General features: G+C 47.2%; 1 protein-coding gene and 1 long non-coding RNA gene across 2 annotated transcripts in view; one reads left to right on the top strand and one right to left on the bottom strand.

Moving 5' to 3' along the window:
• Positions 1 to 2,916: 2,916 nt before the first annotated feature.
• On the top strand, positions 2,917 to 4,887 carry LOC309358020. Its single transcript, XR_014163271.1, has 2 exons — positions 2,917 to 4,151; positions 4,188 to 4,887. It is a non-coding gene; the product is annotated as an uncharacterized lncRNA (long non-coding RNA).
• A 331-nt stretch (positions 4,888 to 5,218) lies between these two features.
• Positions 5,219 to 18,946, bottom strand: part of CAMKK1 (calcium/calmodulin dependent protein kinase kinase 1) — a gene marked incomplete at its 5' end in the record, with an annotated part of 45,337 nt that continues 31,609 nt past the window's right edge. Inside the window, 4 exons of the mRNA XM_081890450.1 lie at positions 5,219 to 5,460; positions 11,590 to 11,693; positions 13,731 to 13,859; positions 14,268 to 14,355. Coding sequence (XP_081746576.1) covers positions 5,388 to 5,460; positions 11,590 to 11,693; positions 13,731 to 13,859; positions 14,268 to 14,355 — 394 coding nt within the window. The 3' untranslated portion in view covers positions 5,219 to 5,387. The remainder of the gene's footprint in view (positions 5,461 to 11,589; positions 11,694 to 13,730; positions 13,860 to 14,267; positions 14,356 to 18,946) is intronic.

The raw sequence follows: 18,946 nt of genomic DNA, 5'->3' as shown, positions 1-18,946 counted from the left end.
ACAGCAAGTGCTTAGGACACCAGTACAAGAAGAAAAAAAGGGGGGAAAGAATTAGGGAGGGGGGAGAATTTGAACCCGTATGAACCGACCCGGACCCTGCACTCGTCATCAGAGTCCCTTTTCTATGTCCCTCATCCCATAGAACGGGGCCTTTTTTGTTGTAGCCCCCCGATCATGGAATGCTCTCCCCAAAGGTGCTTGCCTGGCACCATCACTACATGCCTTTAGGTGCCAGGCAAAAACATTCCTCTTTAGCCGGGCCTATGGCTATTAAATAATCTATGGCTTGTGAAAGTGTGGGGGAGAGGACTGCTATCATGATGATATTTTATTATTAGGCTGTCTGTCAGTATGCATTTCATTATGATTTTATTACAGATGTTCTGCAATGTGTTTTTAATGTTTTACACCACCCTGGGATCTTTTGATAACGGGCGGCATATAAATTGAATTAACAATAATTTGACATTTTAAAAAAACAACAACATTGAAGCAGCCATCACTTTTCTAACTGGCAATTACTGCTCTGCAGAATGCTCTTTTACTCAACTGGAAATTAAAAAAAACCCTCAGGGAACAACATTTCAGGAGAGGCTTGACTTATCTTACCTACCTTTGCAATGTGCAGCCTAGATGAGCTGCTTGAGACTTTTGCAATCAGAAAATCCAGAATGTGGCTATCTTAACTTAGGCAGGCATACATGTAGGCTCCGCGTCATTAAAAAATAACTTTAGTACAGTTTTTATTTTTAATTACAAGGGTGGTTTTTTTTTTTTTTGAGGGGGTGGAGGGCACCGCAATGTTTTCAGTGCTTAGAGCCTCAAAAGGTCTTAAAAGGTAAAGGTAACGGACCCCTGACAGTTATGTCCGGTCGCAGATGACTCTGGGGTTGCGGTGCTCATCTCACTTTATTGGCCGAGGGAGCCAGCATACAGCTTCTGGGTCATGTGGCCAGCATGACTAAGCCACTTCTGGCGCAACAGAACACTGAAACCAGAGCAGCGCACAGAAACGCCGTTTACCTTCCCGCCGGAGTGGTACCTATTTATCTACTTGCACTTTTTTGGGTGTGCTTTCAAACTGCTAGGCTGGCAGGAGCTCCCTGGCCCTATTTGCAGGAACATCCAAGCCCACTCCAATGCTTCAGCGACTGGGACAAATCTGCATTAATCTATGGTCACCGGTAAGAGCAGAAGCTAGAAGCCAGAACCATCTTTGGTTCCAAGTCCCTGGTACAAGGAACCAGGCAGAGGGCCTTCTTGGTGGTGGCACCCTCCCTGTGGAATGCCCTCCCATCAGATGCCAAGGAGATAAGTAACTCTTTTAGAAGACATCTGAAGGCAACCTTGTATAGGGAAGTTTTTAAAGCTTTGATGTTTTCTTATGTTTTTAGATATGTTGGAAGCTGCCCAGAGTAGCTGGGGCAACCCAGTCAGAAGAGTGGGGAACCAATAATAAAATTATTATTATTATTACTAAGTCTCATCCCAGCTGGGAACTCTCAGCCAAGCCGCCAAATGCCAGCTTTGGAACCCAACTGTAACACTGGGGCAATCAAACTAGCCCATTATACAGGACTATTGTAAACATGGAGTGCTGACACTGTATCCATGCTCAATATGAACTAATATCCTGTTGAGTTTCACGAGTTTCATGCTCGCCAGCCATGCAAGAGGAATTATATTGCCTATTGGCCCACTTACGGTTATAAAGCACACTTTACAGACATCAAATTAATAACTACTTGAACAGGATTAGCAGTAATTCGTGAGGTAGCAATGGATGGTTTGGTGAGGAAATATCAGGAATGGATGACGGACTGACTGCTGCAAGTCTGGAAAACGACAGGATTTGCTGAAGCCAATTTGGGGAGGGTGAAGAACGGCTGGCTATAATTCCCAGAGAGATGGAATACAGCTCTGAATGTTGGGAATGATAAATTTGAGCGTCAGTCTTACAGAAAGAAAAGGGCGGTCATTCCACAATTCCCTACAAACGTGAAAGATGGGGGCAGAAAAGATGGGACTAGAATGAAACAGGGAGAAACAGGGAAGCAGATTTCAACAGAAACTTCCTGAGGGCTGGAAAATCCTTGAGCGTTTCGGTCCCAATTTCTCCCAACATACACATCTTGCAAAGCAATTTTTCTCAGTGCATTTCTGTATGTAGTTCTCTCTAATATATGCATTCCTAAGCACACTTTGCACCTAGCCATGTGCATTTTTGACCACATAAGTTAGCGGGAGAAGTGCCTTGCAAAATTCAGAGATGTGTGAATTTTGAGAGACGCCTGAGTTTTTGGCTTGCATATTGCTTTGTAGAATGAGATTTTGATACATTTGCCTTGGAACTGGTTGGCGTGGGCAGAAGGGGATGGAAAAGGGGTGGAGGTTTGGTGGGGTTGACCAGAAGAGCAAGGAGGGGTGACAGCTCCTAGTTAGATGTATTTTACTTAGAAAATTTATAAACCACTTCTTGTTGTTTTAAAAAAGCTCCAAGGTCCAGTTATATATAAGACATATTGCTACAGTGTAGATTAAGTAGGTTCTCCTTTCAAATGCAGATTGAATTGAATTTAATGTCTCCTCTCTTACTAGTTGAAGCACAGATGAACTTCCAATCTTCTGTTAGTAAAGCCACTGGTTTTCCTTTTGTTGATTTTTGCGCACAGTCTTTTTGTGAGTCTGATTACTGCTGCTATGATTTAGGTAAAGGTAAAGGGACCCCTGACCATTAGGTCCAGTTGTGGCTGACTCTGGGGTTGCGGCACTCATCTCACTTTATTGGCCAAGGGAGCCAGCGTACAGCTTCCGGGTCATGTGGCCAGCAGGACTAAGCCACTTCTGGAGAACCAGAGCAGTGCACGGAAACGCCATTTACTTCCCGCTGGAGCGTTACCTATTTATCTACTTGCACTTTGAGGTGCTTTCGAACTGCTAGGTAGGCAGGAACAGGGACTGAGCAACGGGAGCTCACCCCGTCACAGGGATTTGAACCGCCGACCTTCTGATTGGCAAGTCCTAGGCTCTGTGGTTTAACCCACAGCGCCACCTGCGTCCCACTGCTATCATTACTCCCCCCCACAAAAAACGGAATAAAAGGATTCACGTTCTAGGGTAGCCAGGGGTGCTGTTAATGGCTGACCCATTTCCTGCACCTTCCACCCTTAAAAAATCCAAAAAACCTTTAATAGTCTTTTAAAGATTTTGTAGGCTCAATTCCTGCACCAACTGCTGTAAAAATTTAGCAGGTACAGGCTTGCGTGGCTTCAGAAGGAAGGAAGGAAGGGAGGAATCAGGTTTGACTCAGTGACTTGGAGAAGATTATCCTTGAGCAAAGACAAATTGAAATTATTTTGCAAGCAACCTGTCTCCTTTAGTCCCTTCCTTCCTTCCTACAGCAATTCACAGTAAGCTGCTTTTGGTCGCTGTAGGACAGGCATAGGCAAACTCAGCCCTCCAGATGTTTAGGGACTACAATTCCCATCATCCCTGACCACTGGTCCTGTTAGCTAGGGTCATGGGAGTTGTAGTCCCAAAACATCTGGAGGGCCGAGTTTGCCTATGCCTGCTGTAGGATATAGACAAGCCACTGTTCTGATCATCATACAGGCACAGAGCTTCATTCCTCATTATGCATTTGCTTGCAGGAACTTCAGACAGACTCCAAGAGATTTTGCCATGGTCTTTTCATCCTAGGGATGCTTTACTTTGTGCTGATTGTGCATCCAAGATTGACTGGCAATCTTCAGGCCACTAACTACTCTCCCTCCTTGATCTGCATGATCAACATTTCTTGATGCTAGCCAACCCCAGGCTTTGTAGATTGCACAGGGGGCTGATTCCAACCAATCCCACTGCAGGGAATCTACAGAATCAATTCCAGACTCTTCTGAAAGTCCACGAGATGACAAGCTCTTACAAGCTCTATCACCAAATCCCAAGAGCTATGGATGAAGATAAATTGATATCTTCCAATTTTCTGACTTTGATCCAGCTGCTTCCTACAGAACCAGCTGAAGCATGATGGATGTGGGCATGGATGGGAGTGTTTCTGATGCATTCTTTAAACAAAAAGGCACCTGTTTAAAGCACAGGGTTCACCGAGATATGCTCTTTTGCACAGGGCGGTCAAAAGCTCACAGGAAGGTGTTTTACACAGGAAAGTTTAAAATACAAAGCAGAAGTTTTTTTCCACAAGAGGGCCAATGGTTCAGCCTGGCAATTAGGGAAAAACAGAAACTTCACCAGGACTCTATTCCCCTTCTGATTGCCTAAAAGGTTGCGAGGGGAAGTTTTGTACATATGTAAAGTTGATAAAAGAAATTAGGCTTAAAAAAGAGATCAGAGCTGAAGAAATTATGAGAAAAAAGCCGAAACACAGAGGTAGGAACTAAGAAAGAACTGAAATAAGAACTCTATTGAAGAAAACAGCAGAAACCTGAAGCACAGGGCCAGGATGAAAACCGGCAATGGATCCTGTCTTGAGAAGTTGAACTGAGAAGACTAGAAACCACTGTACTGATGAGTATTTGCTGGGCTAGGGATAGTCTAGAATAGGTCTAACTGGATGCGGTTTACCTCTATTTATATTTGCTTTTGTGGGTATGTACTCAAAGAGTAAAACAAGTTTGTTTATTTTTAAAGCATTTTCTCAAAAACTGCTTGACTTGAAACTTGTAAGTAAAGGCATAGTTTGGTGTGGGGAAAAACTGGTCTGAAGCTTTGTGATTCACCTGGTGTCAAGGTCTACTTTATATTGGGAGTAGGTTGGGCCAATTAAATTCCAAAAGGTAAAAAGGCTGCTTAATGGAGGCAGCTTAGAACACACCTGTTCCATTATAGCAGGTTGCGTAACAGACAACGTTGGGCTTGAGCAGGCAACCTGACTGAGAAATTCCGAAACAAAAAATAAATAAATGCCGGGAGCCGGGATGTACATGGGTGGTTCTGAACCAAGCATTCTCTAGCAAAGAACATTTGGTGCACATTCATCGGTCGAATTGCCGTACGTCACTGACTACATATATCACAACATGAAGCACAACTGGAAGATATGAGGCACATGGTCCAGTATACAACATCAAAATGTCTTACGACATAAACAGATGTGGGCAGCCAGTTGCCAGAGAATCAGCTCTTCCACAGGCCATTTCTTGTCCCACCAGATGGGACTCCCACCATTTTATGTCTTTGATATGATAGTTGGAAGGGACCCAAAGGGACTTCGAGTCCAACCACCTGCAAAGCAGGGATCTCTCTCTCTCTCTCTTTTCAAGTCACAAACTTTGGTTGATGAAAACAGCATGGCGTGCAGGACGACACCACTGGATACGATGGTCACGGTAGCAGCAGTTAAGTGATCAGTGTGTGACATGCTCAGGGCTTCAGGATGTGGCCTCGTCTTCAGATACATCAGGCAGGTCGGGATCCTTCAACCCTTCTCGGCTCCCTTGCTTTCTGCGCACGTTCAAAAGATACACATTATAAAACCCCACCCATTACAGAAGAAAGCAAGCTGTGTGTGGTAGTCCCTATTGGAGACGGCCTTAGCTCATTCACAGAGCACCTGTTTTGCAGAGAAAAATGGTCCCAGGCTGAGTTTCCATCTTCAGGTAGGGCTAGGAGAAAATCTCCTGCTGAAAGCCCTGGAAAGCCACTGCCAGTCAGTACAAACACTACTAAGTTAGATGGACCAATGGTCCACTCACTCACTCACCTACTTCTCCAGTTTGGGAAGGTGTTTTATCACTGGTGATATGTAAGCTGGAAGCACAGGAGGTGAGTACAGTTAGATAATTTTAGATTCTGGACTTCACGGTCTTATGTACTGCTAAACTGAAATCTGCTCTCCAGTTTCTCGAATATTTTATTCCTCTGCAAAAGACACTGCCATTTTTCTAACCTTGACATTATGCGTTTTCCTTCCTAGGAAAGATTTGTCCAGCTCCTTGCAGCCTCCCTGGGTGCCTGCACTTCCTGTGATGGCAATGTGGGCATGCAGGAAAGCTGTAGCGTACAGACCACTGGTGAGTTAGTTTGTAGAATGGAGGGAAGAACACTCTAAGAGACCCCCCTGCCCAGTTCAAAAGGGAGGCAAGCAAAACAAAAATGCTTGTTAGAATTTCATGAACATTTTATTTCCCTTCTGATAACTTCCAAGCGCCATTTCTTTTCTTGTTAATTGAGGGGGAATGGTGGGCAGGGCGGTGGGGATGCAGAATGGGGCTTTGGCACGACACACATCTTAAAGACCCCCAAACTCTTTAGCAAAGCATTACTTTATTTTCTTTGAAATGTGGTAAGCCACTCCTGCTTCATTTGGGAAGGGGTATGCGTTCCCTGTTCCTTTTCCTGAATGTGAGTCTCTGGAAATCTGCCCCAGAGTCCTTCCCTGATGCTGTCATTAGGCTCAGGCCACAAGACTTTAGTTTCCAAGCTGTTTTGCCAAGCTCTCCATCTCCACCTTCTCCCCAGAGCCACATAAGGCGATCTTTTTTTAAAAAAATGAAAAAATCCATTTCCTGAAAGGGATCAGTTCTCTTTCCCCAATGACAGTGTTTCCCAGGTGATACAGTACAGCTAATTGCCTGAATTAATGAGAAATGCTGCCTGGGAGAGCCAAACGCTGCTCCAATTAACTGGTAATGACACAGGTTCCGGTAACTTCTAGCAGCTTCCGATTTGCAGAGCCATCCAGAAAGGCAACAAATCCTCTCTCCTGTATAGCAGCAGCTCATTTGTTTTTGCAAGGGGAGTCTTCCAGCCACAATGGCTATCTTCTGCCTCCATAGTTAGAGGCAGTAATGCTTCTGAATACAGTGGTACCTCGGGTTAAGTACTTAACTCGTTCCGGAGGTCCGTTCTTAACCTGAAACTGTTCTTAACCTGAAGCACCACTTTAGCTAATGGGGCCTCCTGCTGCCGCCGCGCTGCTGGAGCACGATTTCTGTTCTCATCCTGAAGCAAAGTTCTTAACCCGAGGTACTATTTCTGGGTTAGCGGAGTCTGTAACCTGAAGCATCTGTAACCTGAAGTGTATGTAACCCAAGGTACCACTGTACCAGTTGCTGGAAACCGCAGGAAGGGGAGAGGGCTCTTGCGCTCGGTTCCTACTTGCCTGGGTGGCCACTGTGAGGGCAGGATGCTGCCACTGGCCTGATCCAGCAGGCTTTTGTTATGTTTTTAGATCAGGCTTCCTCAACCTCGGCCCTCAGGATGTTTTGAGACTACAGTTCCCATCATCCCTGACCACTGGTCCTGCTAGCTAGGGATCATGGGAGTTGTAGGCCAAAAACATTGGGAGGGCTGAGGAAGCCTGCTTTAGATGATGCTAGTAAGCCTGACTCCTGGTAGAATTTTGAAAAGTGCATGGATCCAACAGTGACAGAATCCGTTCTTCAACCACTCAACCTCTGAGGAAACCAAATTTTAGGTTGGTGAAGGAGATTCTTGGAAGACTTTCATTCATGGTGGAGGCTCTTTAAGTCTCTTCCCTCCAGCGTTGCTGAGGGGATATTTAGGCATGCCAGGATGAAGGCTCTGCAATGTTTGGAGTGCTCTGCCATTTAATTTGAATTTCCTTAGCACTGGAGTAGGGCGGCATGGGGTTCTGAGCTGGCCTTATTGATTCTGAGGTGGCTAAGGGTTTGTGTGTGTTTGTGACTTTCTTTCCAGGAGATGTTCCTTCAGAACCTTCCCTGACCGCCTGCCCCTTCTGGTCCTAAAAAGGCGCCAAAGAGGGATGAGTTAATCGCATGATGCCTTCCCTTGTTTTGATCGAAGTGTGGGCACCTGGGGAGGCTGCTGAGTGCAGACCACCGTTAGCTTGTAGAATGGAAGAAAATAACCCTTCCCAAACACCTCAAAAGCAGTGGAAGCAGGACCAAAACCCTGCACCCAACCCACGAGAACATCATAAAAATTTCCTCTCCCCTCCTCTCTTCTTCTTCTCATTAAATTGAAGGATTATTGAAGAAAAATGCGGGATAAGTTTTCCTTCAGCACTACACAGGAAGCTTATATGTCATTGGTCCATCTAGCTCATTACGGCCTGCACTGACTGGCAGCGTCTCTCTCAGCCCTACCTAGAGATGTCATTGGGGATTGAACCCGGGACCTTTTGTGTGCGAATCAGATGCCCCAACCACTGAGCTATGGCCCTCCACCTCTTCTGAGGCATCAGTCTCCAAATATAGTTCTCTTTGCTTGGAAAACTCCAGCTTAGTGTTCCATTTGCCTCCATTTCCGGGACTTGTTTTGGTCCACAGCTCTCTTGTTAACCTTGAGTTGCTCACAATAGAAGTTTTTAAAAATAAAGGAAGGGGGGAAAAACAAAGAAAGAGAAAATATGGAAGAAGGGGAAGAGGGAGGAGGAGAAAGGGGGTGGGCTGTATTCATGACTGAACGTTGAGTGTGACACAGTGGAACATACCCACTCTTCTAGGAACAGTGAAAGAGATTCTCTCTAATAACACACACAGGCACCACCAAATTACAAGACGGGAGAAAAGGTCACAGCGCAAGACACCGAGTTACCTTAAAGCTGGGTGCAAATAGACAGATGGGCTTAAGCGAAAACCATGCCTGGAGACAAACCACGAAGACAAAGGAAACGGGGCGGGGGGAAACCCAGCAATGAGATTGCATGAATTGACACAGAAAGTAAAAATATATATACATGCAGAAATAATACTTTTTGAAAATCAACAGGGATGGGTGGGGTGAGAGTGAGGAAAAAGGCAAGGAGAGGGTATCTTTATGGAGTATTTGGAAGTTGTTCAATGGAATAATATGGAGGGATGGAAGACAAGGACTTTTGTCACACAGCCCATGATGATTTGATGGGGTTTTCTGCTGCTCGGAGCCCCTGGCTAAGAACAGCCTTTCCCCCCAACACATTCTGGACTCCAATTCCCATCAGCCAACGGGGTCCATGGAGAGGAAGGATGGGAGTTGCAAACCCAACACCTGGAAGGTTAGCCACTCCACCATGGACAGAGAGCCTGCCGCCCTCCAGGTTTTGCTGGCTGACAACTACAGTGCCACCATCTGGAAGGCCAGAGGTTCTGCACCCTGCAGTGCGCAGGGACTCAGAAAGACTTATCCCTGGGTTCCAGGACCTAAATTACTTTGAGCTCAATGGGTGAATCCTACACCTGGAAGCAAGCTACTGAATACCATGGAGTAAACCTGCAAAGGATTGTGCTGAGAGTCAATTTAGACAAAACCAGAAAAATGCATTTAAAGCACTCTGTGTACACGGTGTGAATATCCCGGTAGGCCTATAAAGGCCCTCTTGGTAGTCAAGATAACCCTGGGACTAATTGGTGTGAGCTGTCAAATGAGATCATACATGCTCATCTGCTTTGCTTTGAAGCCTTACTTTTGGTTCAGTTATTTGGCATAGGAGAAGCTTCTCACACTGGCTGGGATGTCGACTACTCCTTTTTTCTGAGAGATGGGTGGGCGTGGGGAACAGGCCTCAAAGCCTGTTGCCAGCTTACGTAGCTCGCTTTTTGTGTAAGTAGCCCATGTACAATTAGCCCCTCACCGACAAAGCTTGCCACTTCAACATCCATCTTGAGGTGTGGCAGCAAGGAATTCGGCACTGCACTGTTGCATGTAAGTCTCTTTGTATGTCTCTATAATGAAGTGCTAGAACTTTCTTTGGAATCCCTGAAACTGGGTTCTTTGGGGCATCAATCAATCCTTCGCCCTGGTTAGCTTTTGGACCCGTAGGACAGGAAACTATGATACCACTTTAAACAGCCATGGTTTCCCCCAAAGAATGCTGGGAGCTGAAGGAGACCCCTATTCCTCTCACAGAGCTACAATTCCCAGAATTCCCTGGGGAAAGGGCTGGATGGTGAAACCACTCTGGGAATCATAGCTCTGAGAGGGGAATGGGAGTCTCCGAACAACTTTCAGTCACCCTCAACAAACTACAGCTCCCAGAATTCTTTTTTGGGGGTGTTTAGCAGCCATGGTTGTCTGAAGTGTTTTCAACAGGCTTCAAGTGTATGTTGTGAACACGTATTTGTAGTTTTTAGTAATTGCAGTATTGTAGTATTTTCTACATAGTATAAGGTGTGCTACAAAACTGTACCAGTTTCTATTTTAACCACCTGGCTCACATAATTAATTACTATTTTCCTTTCACTTCTGCACATCCTGTGGAGAAAACCATACTGGAGGAAAGATTAGCATCAACCACTGATAATTGGTTCGGTTTTATCGTTTCAGCATTCTCTGTGCAAAGGCGTTATTCCTTCTCTGCCCACAGATAAAACCTTAATGTCAAGAATATGCAAATCAGAACAGAAAGCTTCTGTCCCCCACCTTCATCTCACCCCCCAAAAAAGAGAAAGCTTGCAATTTGTTTTGCTATTTCTGTCTCCTTGAAAAAGAGAAAATCTATTTCAGTTTTCCGCAATTTGGAACTGGGTGTCGAAAAGTGAACCCGGCTGTCCGAAGTTGCCATACAAAATAATTAAACATTAATCCTGATGGTCACAGAATCAATATATAGTTGGGGGGGGGTGTTGCGAGGGCAAGGAACACACCAATTACTATTTCTCTAAAAGTAAATTAAGGACCGACTGTGCGATTTGAAAGCTTTTTTAATTGCCTTGTCTTCGGCCCTTAATTTACCGGTACTTTTAGAGAAATATGAACACTGGAAACATTATGCAAAATTATAAACTGGGGATTTAAAAATGATTTAAAATGCAACTTTTAGGGTGCTGCTTTTCTGTTTGCTAAAATTGAGACTTTCGCTTTCCCCAATTGTTTTGAATATTCACGCACTATGCAAATGAGCACCATGAACACTGCAACTGTGTGAGGGCTTTTCCAGCTCCTCCTCAGCCCACAGCCGATTTCCTGCCTTCAAATAATTCTTCCCCGTGTGGGTTTGTGGGGTCAGTCTGGATGATACCCAGAGACCCTTGCAGTTCTTGGATCCCTGTGCCCAAGAATCTCAGAGAGGAGGTTTTGCTGAACAGGTCAGACAAGTTTAAGGCAATGACCTTAGCTGGCCACTGAAGTGTCCTCATCAGCAAAAGAATAAACCAGGTTGCAAGAGCTGCAACTAAGCGATGGTGCCCTCCAGGCTAATGGCTGGGCCTTGTCTCTACCCACCCCACCTAGCAGCTACGTAGGAGAACCATAGCCACAGCAATGTGGGTGAACTGGAAGATGGAGACACAGAGACAGACTTGCTCTGTGCTGGATCCAAATCTGTGACTTATGGAGAAACAGGATCTGTTGGAGTATCAAAGCTGTGAGCATGTCCATCTTGTCCTTTGGATGTATCTATGCGTAATAAAACCATATATCCTAATGACACCACAGTCTCCGCTGACCTTCATTCCAAGGAAACTGAACCCTGGGAAAGGGCAGGCACACCCCGTGCCCCCAGGAGTCTCTCACTGCTCAGAGATTGTGGTAGCGTGTAACGTGATTGCTCCAGAGCTTGTCACTTCCTCCCAGATCTCTACAGATCCAGGGAACAGAACCCTTTCCCTGCCTTTGTGGTGTGGCTCCCCATCCCTGTTGTAAACAAACACTAGAAAAAGAGGTACATACATTAATAAGTCTCCAGGAGCCGACATGGATCTCTCTTCTCGCCTGGCCTGGGCCTCAAATGGGTTGCTGAAAGATCGTTTCCTCAGCATGGCTTTCACTAAAATCTTTAGGGAAGGGGGTAAGAAGAAGAAATCAGGATTGCAAATGGATCACAGAGAAGAAGAACACATGCCACTCATCTATTTCTAGAAAGCCTTTCCAAACTTTCAGTCTCAAGATTCTGATTGCAGCCTTCTTCTTTTTTAAAAAATGTGATTGTATGTTTTTTGTTTTGCAACTGCAGCCTGTTCAGAAAGTTTTTCTCGCTCTCCAAGAACATTAGAGCTGATGGACATCCAATAAAGTAAAATGTCCAAAGATTCAGGACAGATTAAAAAATGCTTGATATTTGATATTTATTTCTGTATACTGTCTTTTCTTTCTTTGTTTCAAGCTTTAATAAAAATAGCTTATTTAAAAAAAGATTCAGGGCAGATAGAAGAAAACACTTCTTCACACAGCACGCTGTTAAACTATGGAACTCTCTCCCACTGGAGGCAGTGGTGGTCACCAATTTGGATGGTTTTACAAGAGGACTGGGCAAACGGCTGTGCTCTCCCCTCCACACTAGGAGGCAGTATTTCTCCTGAATACCACTTGATGGAAATCATGGAGATTGCTGATGCGCTTGAGTCCTGCATGTGGATTTTCTACAGGCATTGGTTTGGCCACTGTGAGAACAAGATGCTGGACCCCAGCAGAGCTATTCTTTTGTTCTTAAAGGGACAGAGTGCTCCAAGCACCTCAAATCACTAGGAAGGATTTCACAGTGGAAACAAGAACGTGCTTGGTAAAGGTAAAGGAACCCCTGACCATTAGGTCCAGTCGTGACTGACTCTGGGGTTGCAGCGCTCATCTCACTTTATTGGCAGAGGGAGCTGGCATAGGGCTTCCAGGTCATGTGGCCAGCAGGACTAAGCCGCTTCTGGCGCACGGAAATGCAGTTTACCTTCCCGCCGGAGCAGTACCTATTTATCTACTTGCCCTTTGACGTGCTTTCAAACTGCTAGGTTGGCAGGAGCAGGGACCGAGCAACGGGAGCTCACCCCGTTGCGGGGATTCGAACCGCCGACCTTCTGATCGGCAAGCCCTAGGCTCTGTGGTTTAACCCACAGCGCCACCCGCGTCCCAGTGTGCTTGGAGTCCCGGATAAATGCCAGAGCCAGCCAAGCCATAAAGGTAAACAAGGCAGCTTGCTGGGGTGCCAAGCATGCAGGAGCATCTCCTTGCACTAACAGTTGCTTTGTTCCCAAAACTGCCTGGAGAAAGAGCGAGTGAGCAGCTGCCACACTTTTGGAGTAGATGCACAGAGTGTTTTACAGTCCACTGCACCAGGGATGCCCCCTACATAGCGGCAGTGTTAGAGACTCAGATACATACTCTAGGTGCCAAATAGCTCCTTAAACCAGGGTTGCAGTTGCCAAAACAGAATGCCTAGTTGCCATTTTGGGGCCAGACGGCTCGAAATTTGTATTTTTTGACATACGGGTTCCTGAAACTCATTCTGATTGTGCAGATAAAATGTAACAGGTAGAATTCTACCGGATATGGTGTTAGTGTGTGAAAACGGGCAAGATCCAAGGATCCCCAGGCATGCAGTTCCAGACGGTGGAGACATCAGGTGCCATCTTGACGCCTGGGAATCTTCACTTGTGGCCGATAGCCAGGTGCAAAATGTGCTTGGTAAATTTCAAATGCTGCATACCAGATTATGACGGTGGCTTCCAATATAAGCATTCTTATTATGTCAGGCTCGCCTGATAAGCTGCTTGCAATATACAGGGTGAGCAGGCATTTTAGGGCAGAAAAGAAGCAAGCGGAAAAACACAGACAAGGCTACTGTCAGTGCAGTCGCTCCTGACCTTCTGAACCAGCTCCCCAGTCAAATCCTAAAGCATTCATCTCCTTCTGCTGGGGAAAACAGGATCCAACCTCCTTCCACTCAGCAGCTTAATGTGGTGGGTTGCAACACAATTTTGGACAGAGCACCCACACCGGCCATTAGCCAAGCACCCAGTTCTGTACCATCAACCACACAATGCAGAGGGATGGTGGCTTTTAAGCCCTGCACAACACAGTGTCGCGGCAGCAGCGGTACGCACCACAGCAGGCAAACTCGGGATTGTTTTGACGGAGTTCTTCACTTCCTCCTCGGTGACCTCCACAATTGTGCAATGCTCCTCCTCGAGAGGCAGAGGATCCTCTCCGAACTTCGTCACCCAAGGGTGCAGCTGCATGGAAGACACAAACGAAGGCTATCACGGCCAGGGCCAGCCCTACCTAGCATGAGGCAGAGTGAGGTGGCTGCCTCAGGCGGCAAATCCTGAGGGGTGGCAGTTAGGTGTTGGAGGGCACAGGCAGCTGGGGCTGGCTGAGGTCAGCACAGCTTGGTGGGGCAACTCTAATAAAACTTAACATGTAAACGAGATGGACACTGATACTTAACTGCCAAGAGGTGGCAAAATTCTAAGTCTGTGCAATCCAGGGAGGTTCCAGGTTCAAACCCTGGCATCTCCAGGAATGGCTGGGGAAAACCCTGCCTAAAACCCTGAAAAGCCATTGCCGGTCAGTGAATGGAAGGACAAGTAAACATATAAGGCAGCTTCCTTTGTTCCTATTAAAGTTCATGTCCCACTTACCTTAATTTCGGGGACCGTTATCCTCGTTTCAGGGTTCTTTTCCAGCATCTTCAGGATCAGGTCTTTTAACTCCTCGCTGATCCAAGGCCTGGCAGAAAGAAAAACAAAGCGTTTGGTTTTGGGGACAGAAGCTACAGGCTGCCACTCTTCTGTGTTCAGCCACCGAACTACTTGGTAGGAGGTTTTTTAAAACAATAGCCCCAAACTGGAAAAACTGGAGAAACCGGGATGGACATACCCAGTACAAGCAACAAACTCTCTTTGAAACATGCTGACATGGGGGAGATGGAGACCTAGGCCGCATATTGAATCATAGCGGCTCACCAGTGTAGAGTTGGAGAGGGACACCAAGGGTCATCTAGTCCAACCCCCTGCAGTGCAGAAACCACAGCTAAAAGGAGCTCTGACAAGTGGCCATCCAAACGCTGTTTAAAAACCTCCGGGGAAGGAGAGTCCACCAGCATCTGAGGAAGCTTGTTCCTTTGTTGCACAGCTCATGCCGTAAGAAAGTTTTCCTCCATGTTTAATTGGAATCTCCTTTCTTGACATTTAAAGAAACTGGTTCAGGTCCTCCCCTCTGGAGCAGCAGAAAACAAGCTTGCTCCATCTTCCATGTAACAGCCCTTCAGATATCTGAAGACAGCTATCATATCACCTCTCAGTCTCCAGGCTAAACACACCCAACTCCCTCAAGCATTCTTCATAAGCTTCGGTCATCTTGGTTCCCCCTCCTCTGCACACATTGCAGCTTGTCATATCCTTCTTAAACTGCAGTGCCCAGAACTGGACACAGGGCTCCAGATGTGATCAGACCAAGGCAGAATAGAGCGGTACTATAACTTCCCTTGGGGAAGAAATGGAAGCAGTGAGAGATTTTACTTTCTTGGGCTCCATGATCACTGCAGATGGTGATGGCAGTCACGAAATTAAGACGCCTGCTCCTTGGGAGAAAAGCAATGACAAACCTAGACAGCATCTTAAAAAGCAGAGACATCACCTTGCCAACAAAAGTCCGTATAGTTAAAGCTATGGTTTTCCCAGTAGTGATGTATGGAAGTGAGAGCTGGACCATAAAGAAGGCTGATCGCCAAAGAATTGATGCTTTTGAATTATGGTGCTGGAGGAGACTCTTGAGAGTCCCATGGACTGCAAGAAGATCAAACCTCTCCATTCTGAAGGAAATCAGCCCTGAGTGCTCACTGGAAGGACAGATCCTGAAGCTGAGGCTCCAATACTTTGGCCACCTCATGAGAAGAGAAGACTCCCTGGAAAAGACCCTGATGTTGGGAAAGATGGAGGGCACAAGGAGAAGGGGACGACAGAGGACGAGATGGTTGGATAGTGTTCTCGAAGCTACCAGCATGAGTTTGACCAAACTGCGGGAGGCAGTGGAAGACAGGAGGGCCTGGTATGCTCTGGTCCATGCAGTCACGAAGAGTCGGACATGACTAAACAACAAAATAACTTCCCTTGATCTGGACACCAGACTTCTGTTGATGCAGCCCAGAATTGCATTAGCTCCCCCCCCTTTTTTTTGCTACCGCATCACACTGCTGCCGCATCACACTCCTTAGATCCTTCTCACATATACTACTGGCAATCCAGGTGTCCCCCTTCCTATATTTGTGCAGCTGCTTATTCCTGCCTAAGCGCAGAACCTGACACTTGTCCCCATTGAATTTCCTTTTGCTTGCTTTGGCCCCAATTCTCCAATCTGTCGAGGTCATCTTGAACCCTGATTCAAAATTTAACTACCTTACAAATCATGCTTTAGGAATGAGAACATTAGACCAAGCAGATTGCACCAGCTCCATTGGAGCATAAAAACCTGTGAACTCCAAATGGGAAAACTAAGCAACGGCGCAGAACAAATGGTTTGTGACTGACTGGCTTCTGTCCACGCCTGAGTGCAGAAAATAGCAAGGTCTTTTTTAGTAAACAGAAGCTCCTTGGCCTCTGGAGCCAGGGCAGAATATGCTCGGCTTGCTAACAGTCCTATGAACTGACTGAGTCTCTGGGAGGTCTGTGGTGCAGCCAGGACTAATCTGATGATACTCTCCTTCCTTGCACTCTCTCCCGCCTCCAATCCCTCTTCTCTTACGGGCTTTATCAAATTAACAGGCTTAGGTTTAAACACTGAGTCAACACACTGCCATTCCCCTGCCTCTCTACACAAGCTAATGAGGAGAGAGGCCTTTCGAGATGGAAAGAACAGGTCACCGGGATGTCAAAATAAGCCAGGCAGCGAAGAGTTATTGCCGCAGGAGATGTGAGGAGGAAGAGGCCCAGCCAGCCCATTAAAAGCTAATCCCTTGCGGAGGTGGCAGATGTGAAGAGTCTCTCGCAGAGCTGACTAATAAACTCCAAATATATAGTTTGGAGGAGGAGGCAGGTGAAAGAGGATCATGTGAAATGGTGGAACTGGCAGGGAAACTTGAGATGGACAAGTTTCCCTAGTAAGAACCAAATACAGTGGTACCTCGGGTTACATACGCTTCAGGTTACAGACTCCGCTAACCCAGAAATATTACCTCGGGTTAAGAACTTTACCTCAGGATGAGAACAGAAATTGTGCGGTGGCAGCGGGAGGCCCCATTAGCTAAAGTGGTACCTCAGGTTAAGAACAGTTTCAGGTTAAGAACAGACCTCCGGAACGAATTAAGTCCTTAACCCGAGGTACCACTGTAAGAGTCGGCTGGATCAGGCCCAATGGACCATCTAGACAAGAACACTGTTCTCACAATGACCACCCAGATGCCTGTGGGAAACCCACAAGCTCGGACACCAGCACAAGAGCCCTCTCTCCCCCTGGCGTTTCCAGCAACTGCTCCGAAACCCGGAGTACACTTGCCCCAGAACTCGGAGGGCTAAGCTGGCTGGGGGATCCTGCCAGGGCCCTGCCAGACTTACGCTGCCACGCCAAGAATGCCCCGGGGAACTCCCAGCTGACTGGGGACTTAATGCGTGAAATGGCCATGGCACTGCAAGGCTTCAATAGTAAAATCTGAACCTGAGCTACTGCATACTAGCGTGCCGCGTCAGAGCAGATTAGGCAGCGCTGCCTCAGTGGGGCGTCTCAGGGACAAGATTCCAGGCCCCAGGCAAGTTCAGTCTCCCGGGTTTCAGAGGGCAGCTTTATTGAGACATTTCACAGGCAATGCTGGAAGTCTTGACAAGCGCAATGACACACCCCACAGGCATTGTGCACCCTGCGCGATGTGATGGGTGGGGAGGAAAGGGCAGTCGTCCATTGCCAACAATCGCAGCCACATGGCCAGCACCACCGAGACCTTTGCTGGACAACACCCCTTCTTTGCATTGACAGCCCCCCACCTCCAAATCACAAACCTACCCCAACTTCCTAGCATACAGAAAGGGTGATTAAACAAGGGGCAGTATGGTTCCTTGGCTCAGCCTGGTTGTAAGGATCTCCTAGAGACAGTGGTACCTCGGGTTACATACGCTTCAGGTTACATACGCTTCAGGTTACAGACTCCGCTAACCCAGAAATAGTACTTCAGGTTAAGAACGTTGCTTCAGGATGAGAACAGAAATCGTGCTCCAGCGGTGCAGCAGCAGGAGAAGGCCCCATTAGCTATAGTGGTGCTTCAGGTTAAGAACAGTTTCAGGTTAAGTACGGACCTCCGGAACGAATTCAGTACTTAACCTGAGGTACCACTGTAGTCAGTTTTAGACCATTAACGGGGGCAGGGGGCAGTGAGGATGCTCAGTCCCTCCGTGTAATGCATGATTTACAATCCAACACCGACAACAAGCCCAGGGTTAAAGGAAGAGGGGGCTCTCTCTCCGAACACTTGCCGCTTCCCCCCGTTCGTTTCTCCACCCACCCACATTCTTCCCCCGATATTCCTTTTCAAGCGACGGCAGCGATATGATATCATCTTTACATTTCAATTAGGAACGAAGGATTAATTCATGCAAGTAGGTCAGGAATCCTTTGCCTTGGTGCAACGCTGAGTTGGGAGAATCACAGCTGCAGCATCTTCGCTCGAGACGCAAGTTTGGGACTGGGCTGGGAAGGGGACAATGAAACTTTCTACGAAAGCTGTGAGACGGGGATGGGCAATGTTGTTTTTTCTTCATGCTAGGGGCTGAATTTCCTTGTTGGGGGGGTCCTGCTGGAGCTGCATGTTGGCAGCAAGAAAGGTCGGTCAGAAGGTGAGGTCGGAGCCCCCCAAAGGGGTGAATTCACCCCTTTCTGCCCTATCCCTCTCTCTCTCTGCCACTCAGGGGCGGAGGAAGGGGGTGCGGTGGGTGCTGTCTGTTCTGGGTGTCACCACTGAGCAGGGTGACAAAATGCACTCACCGCAGGGCCTGCAGTGAGCCTGAGTCATTCGTCTCTTCTGGGAGAGACACGGTGGCTTGGGCGCACGCAGGCTCTGCGCTGGCCAAACAGTTCACCCACTGCCTCCCCCCAAGCTGTAGGGCAGCTGAGTGGGAGGAGGCACGCAGACTCTAGAGGCCCCACAGTGCACCCTGTCCCTATGGGCAGCTCGCCCCACCCCTATGGGTGGCTCGCAGCTCCTCAGGTGCCTGAGCGGCTTCCTCCGCCGCTGCTGCCACTCCCTAATCTTTTTTCTCTGCCTCCCACTGCCCATTCTTTCTCTACCACTCCCTTCTCTTGTCTCCCTTTACTCTTCCTCTCTCTCTGCCACCCC

The sequence above is a fragment of the Podarcis melisellensis genome, assembly GCF_964234715.1.
Source record: "Podarcis melisellensis genome assembly, chromosome: 15".
Lineage (NCBI taxonomy): Eukaryota > Metazoa > Chordata > Lepidosauria > Squamata > Lacertidae > Podarcis > Podarcis melisellensis.
Note: the sequence above shows the minus strand (reverse complement) of the source record. Positions and strands in the feature narration are given on the sequence as shown.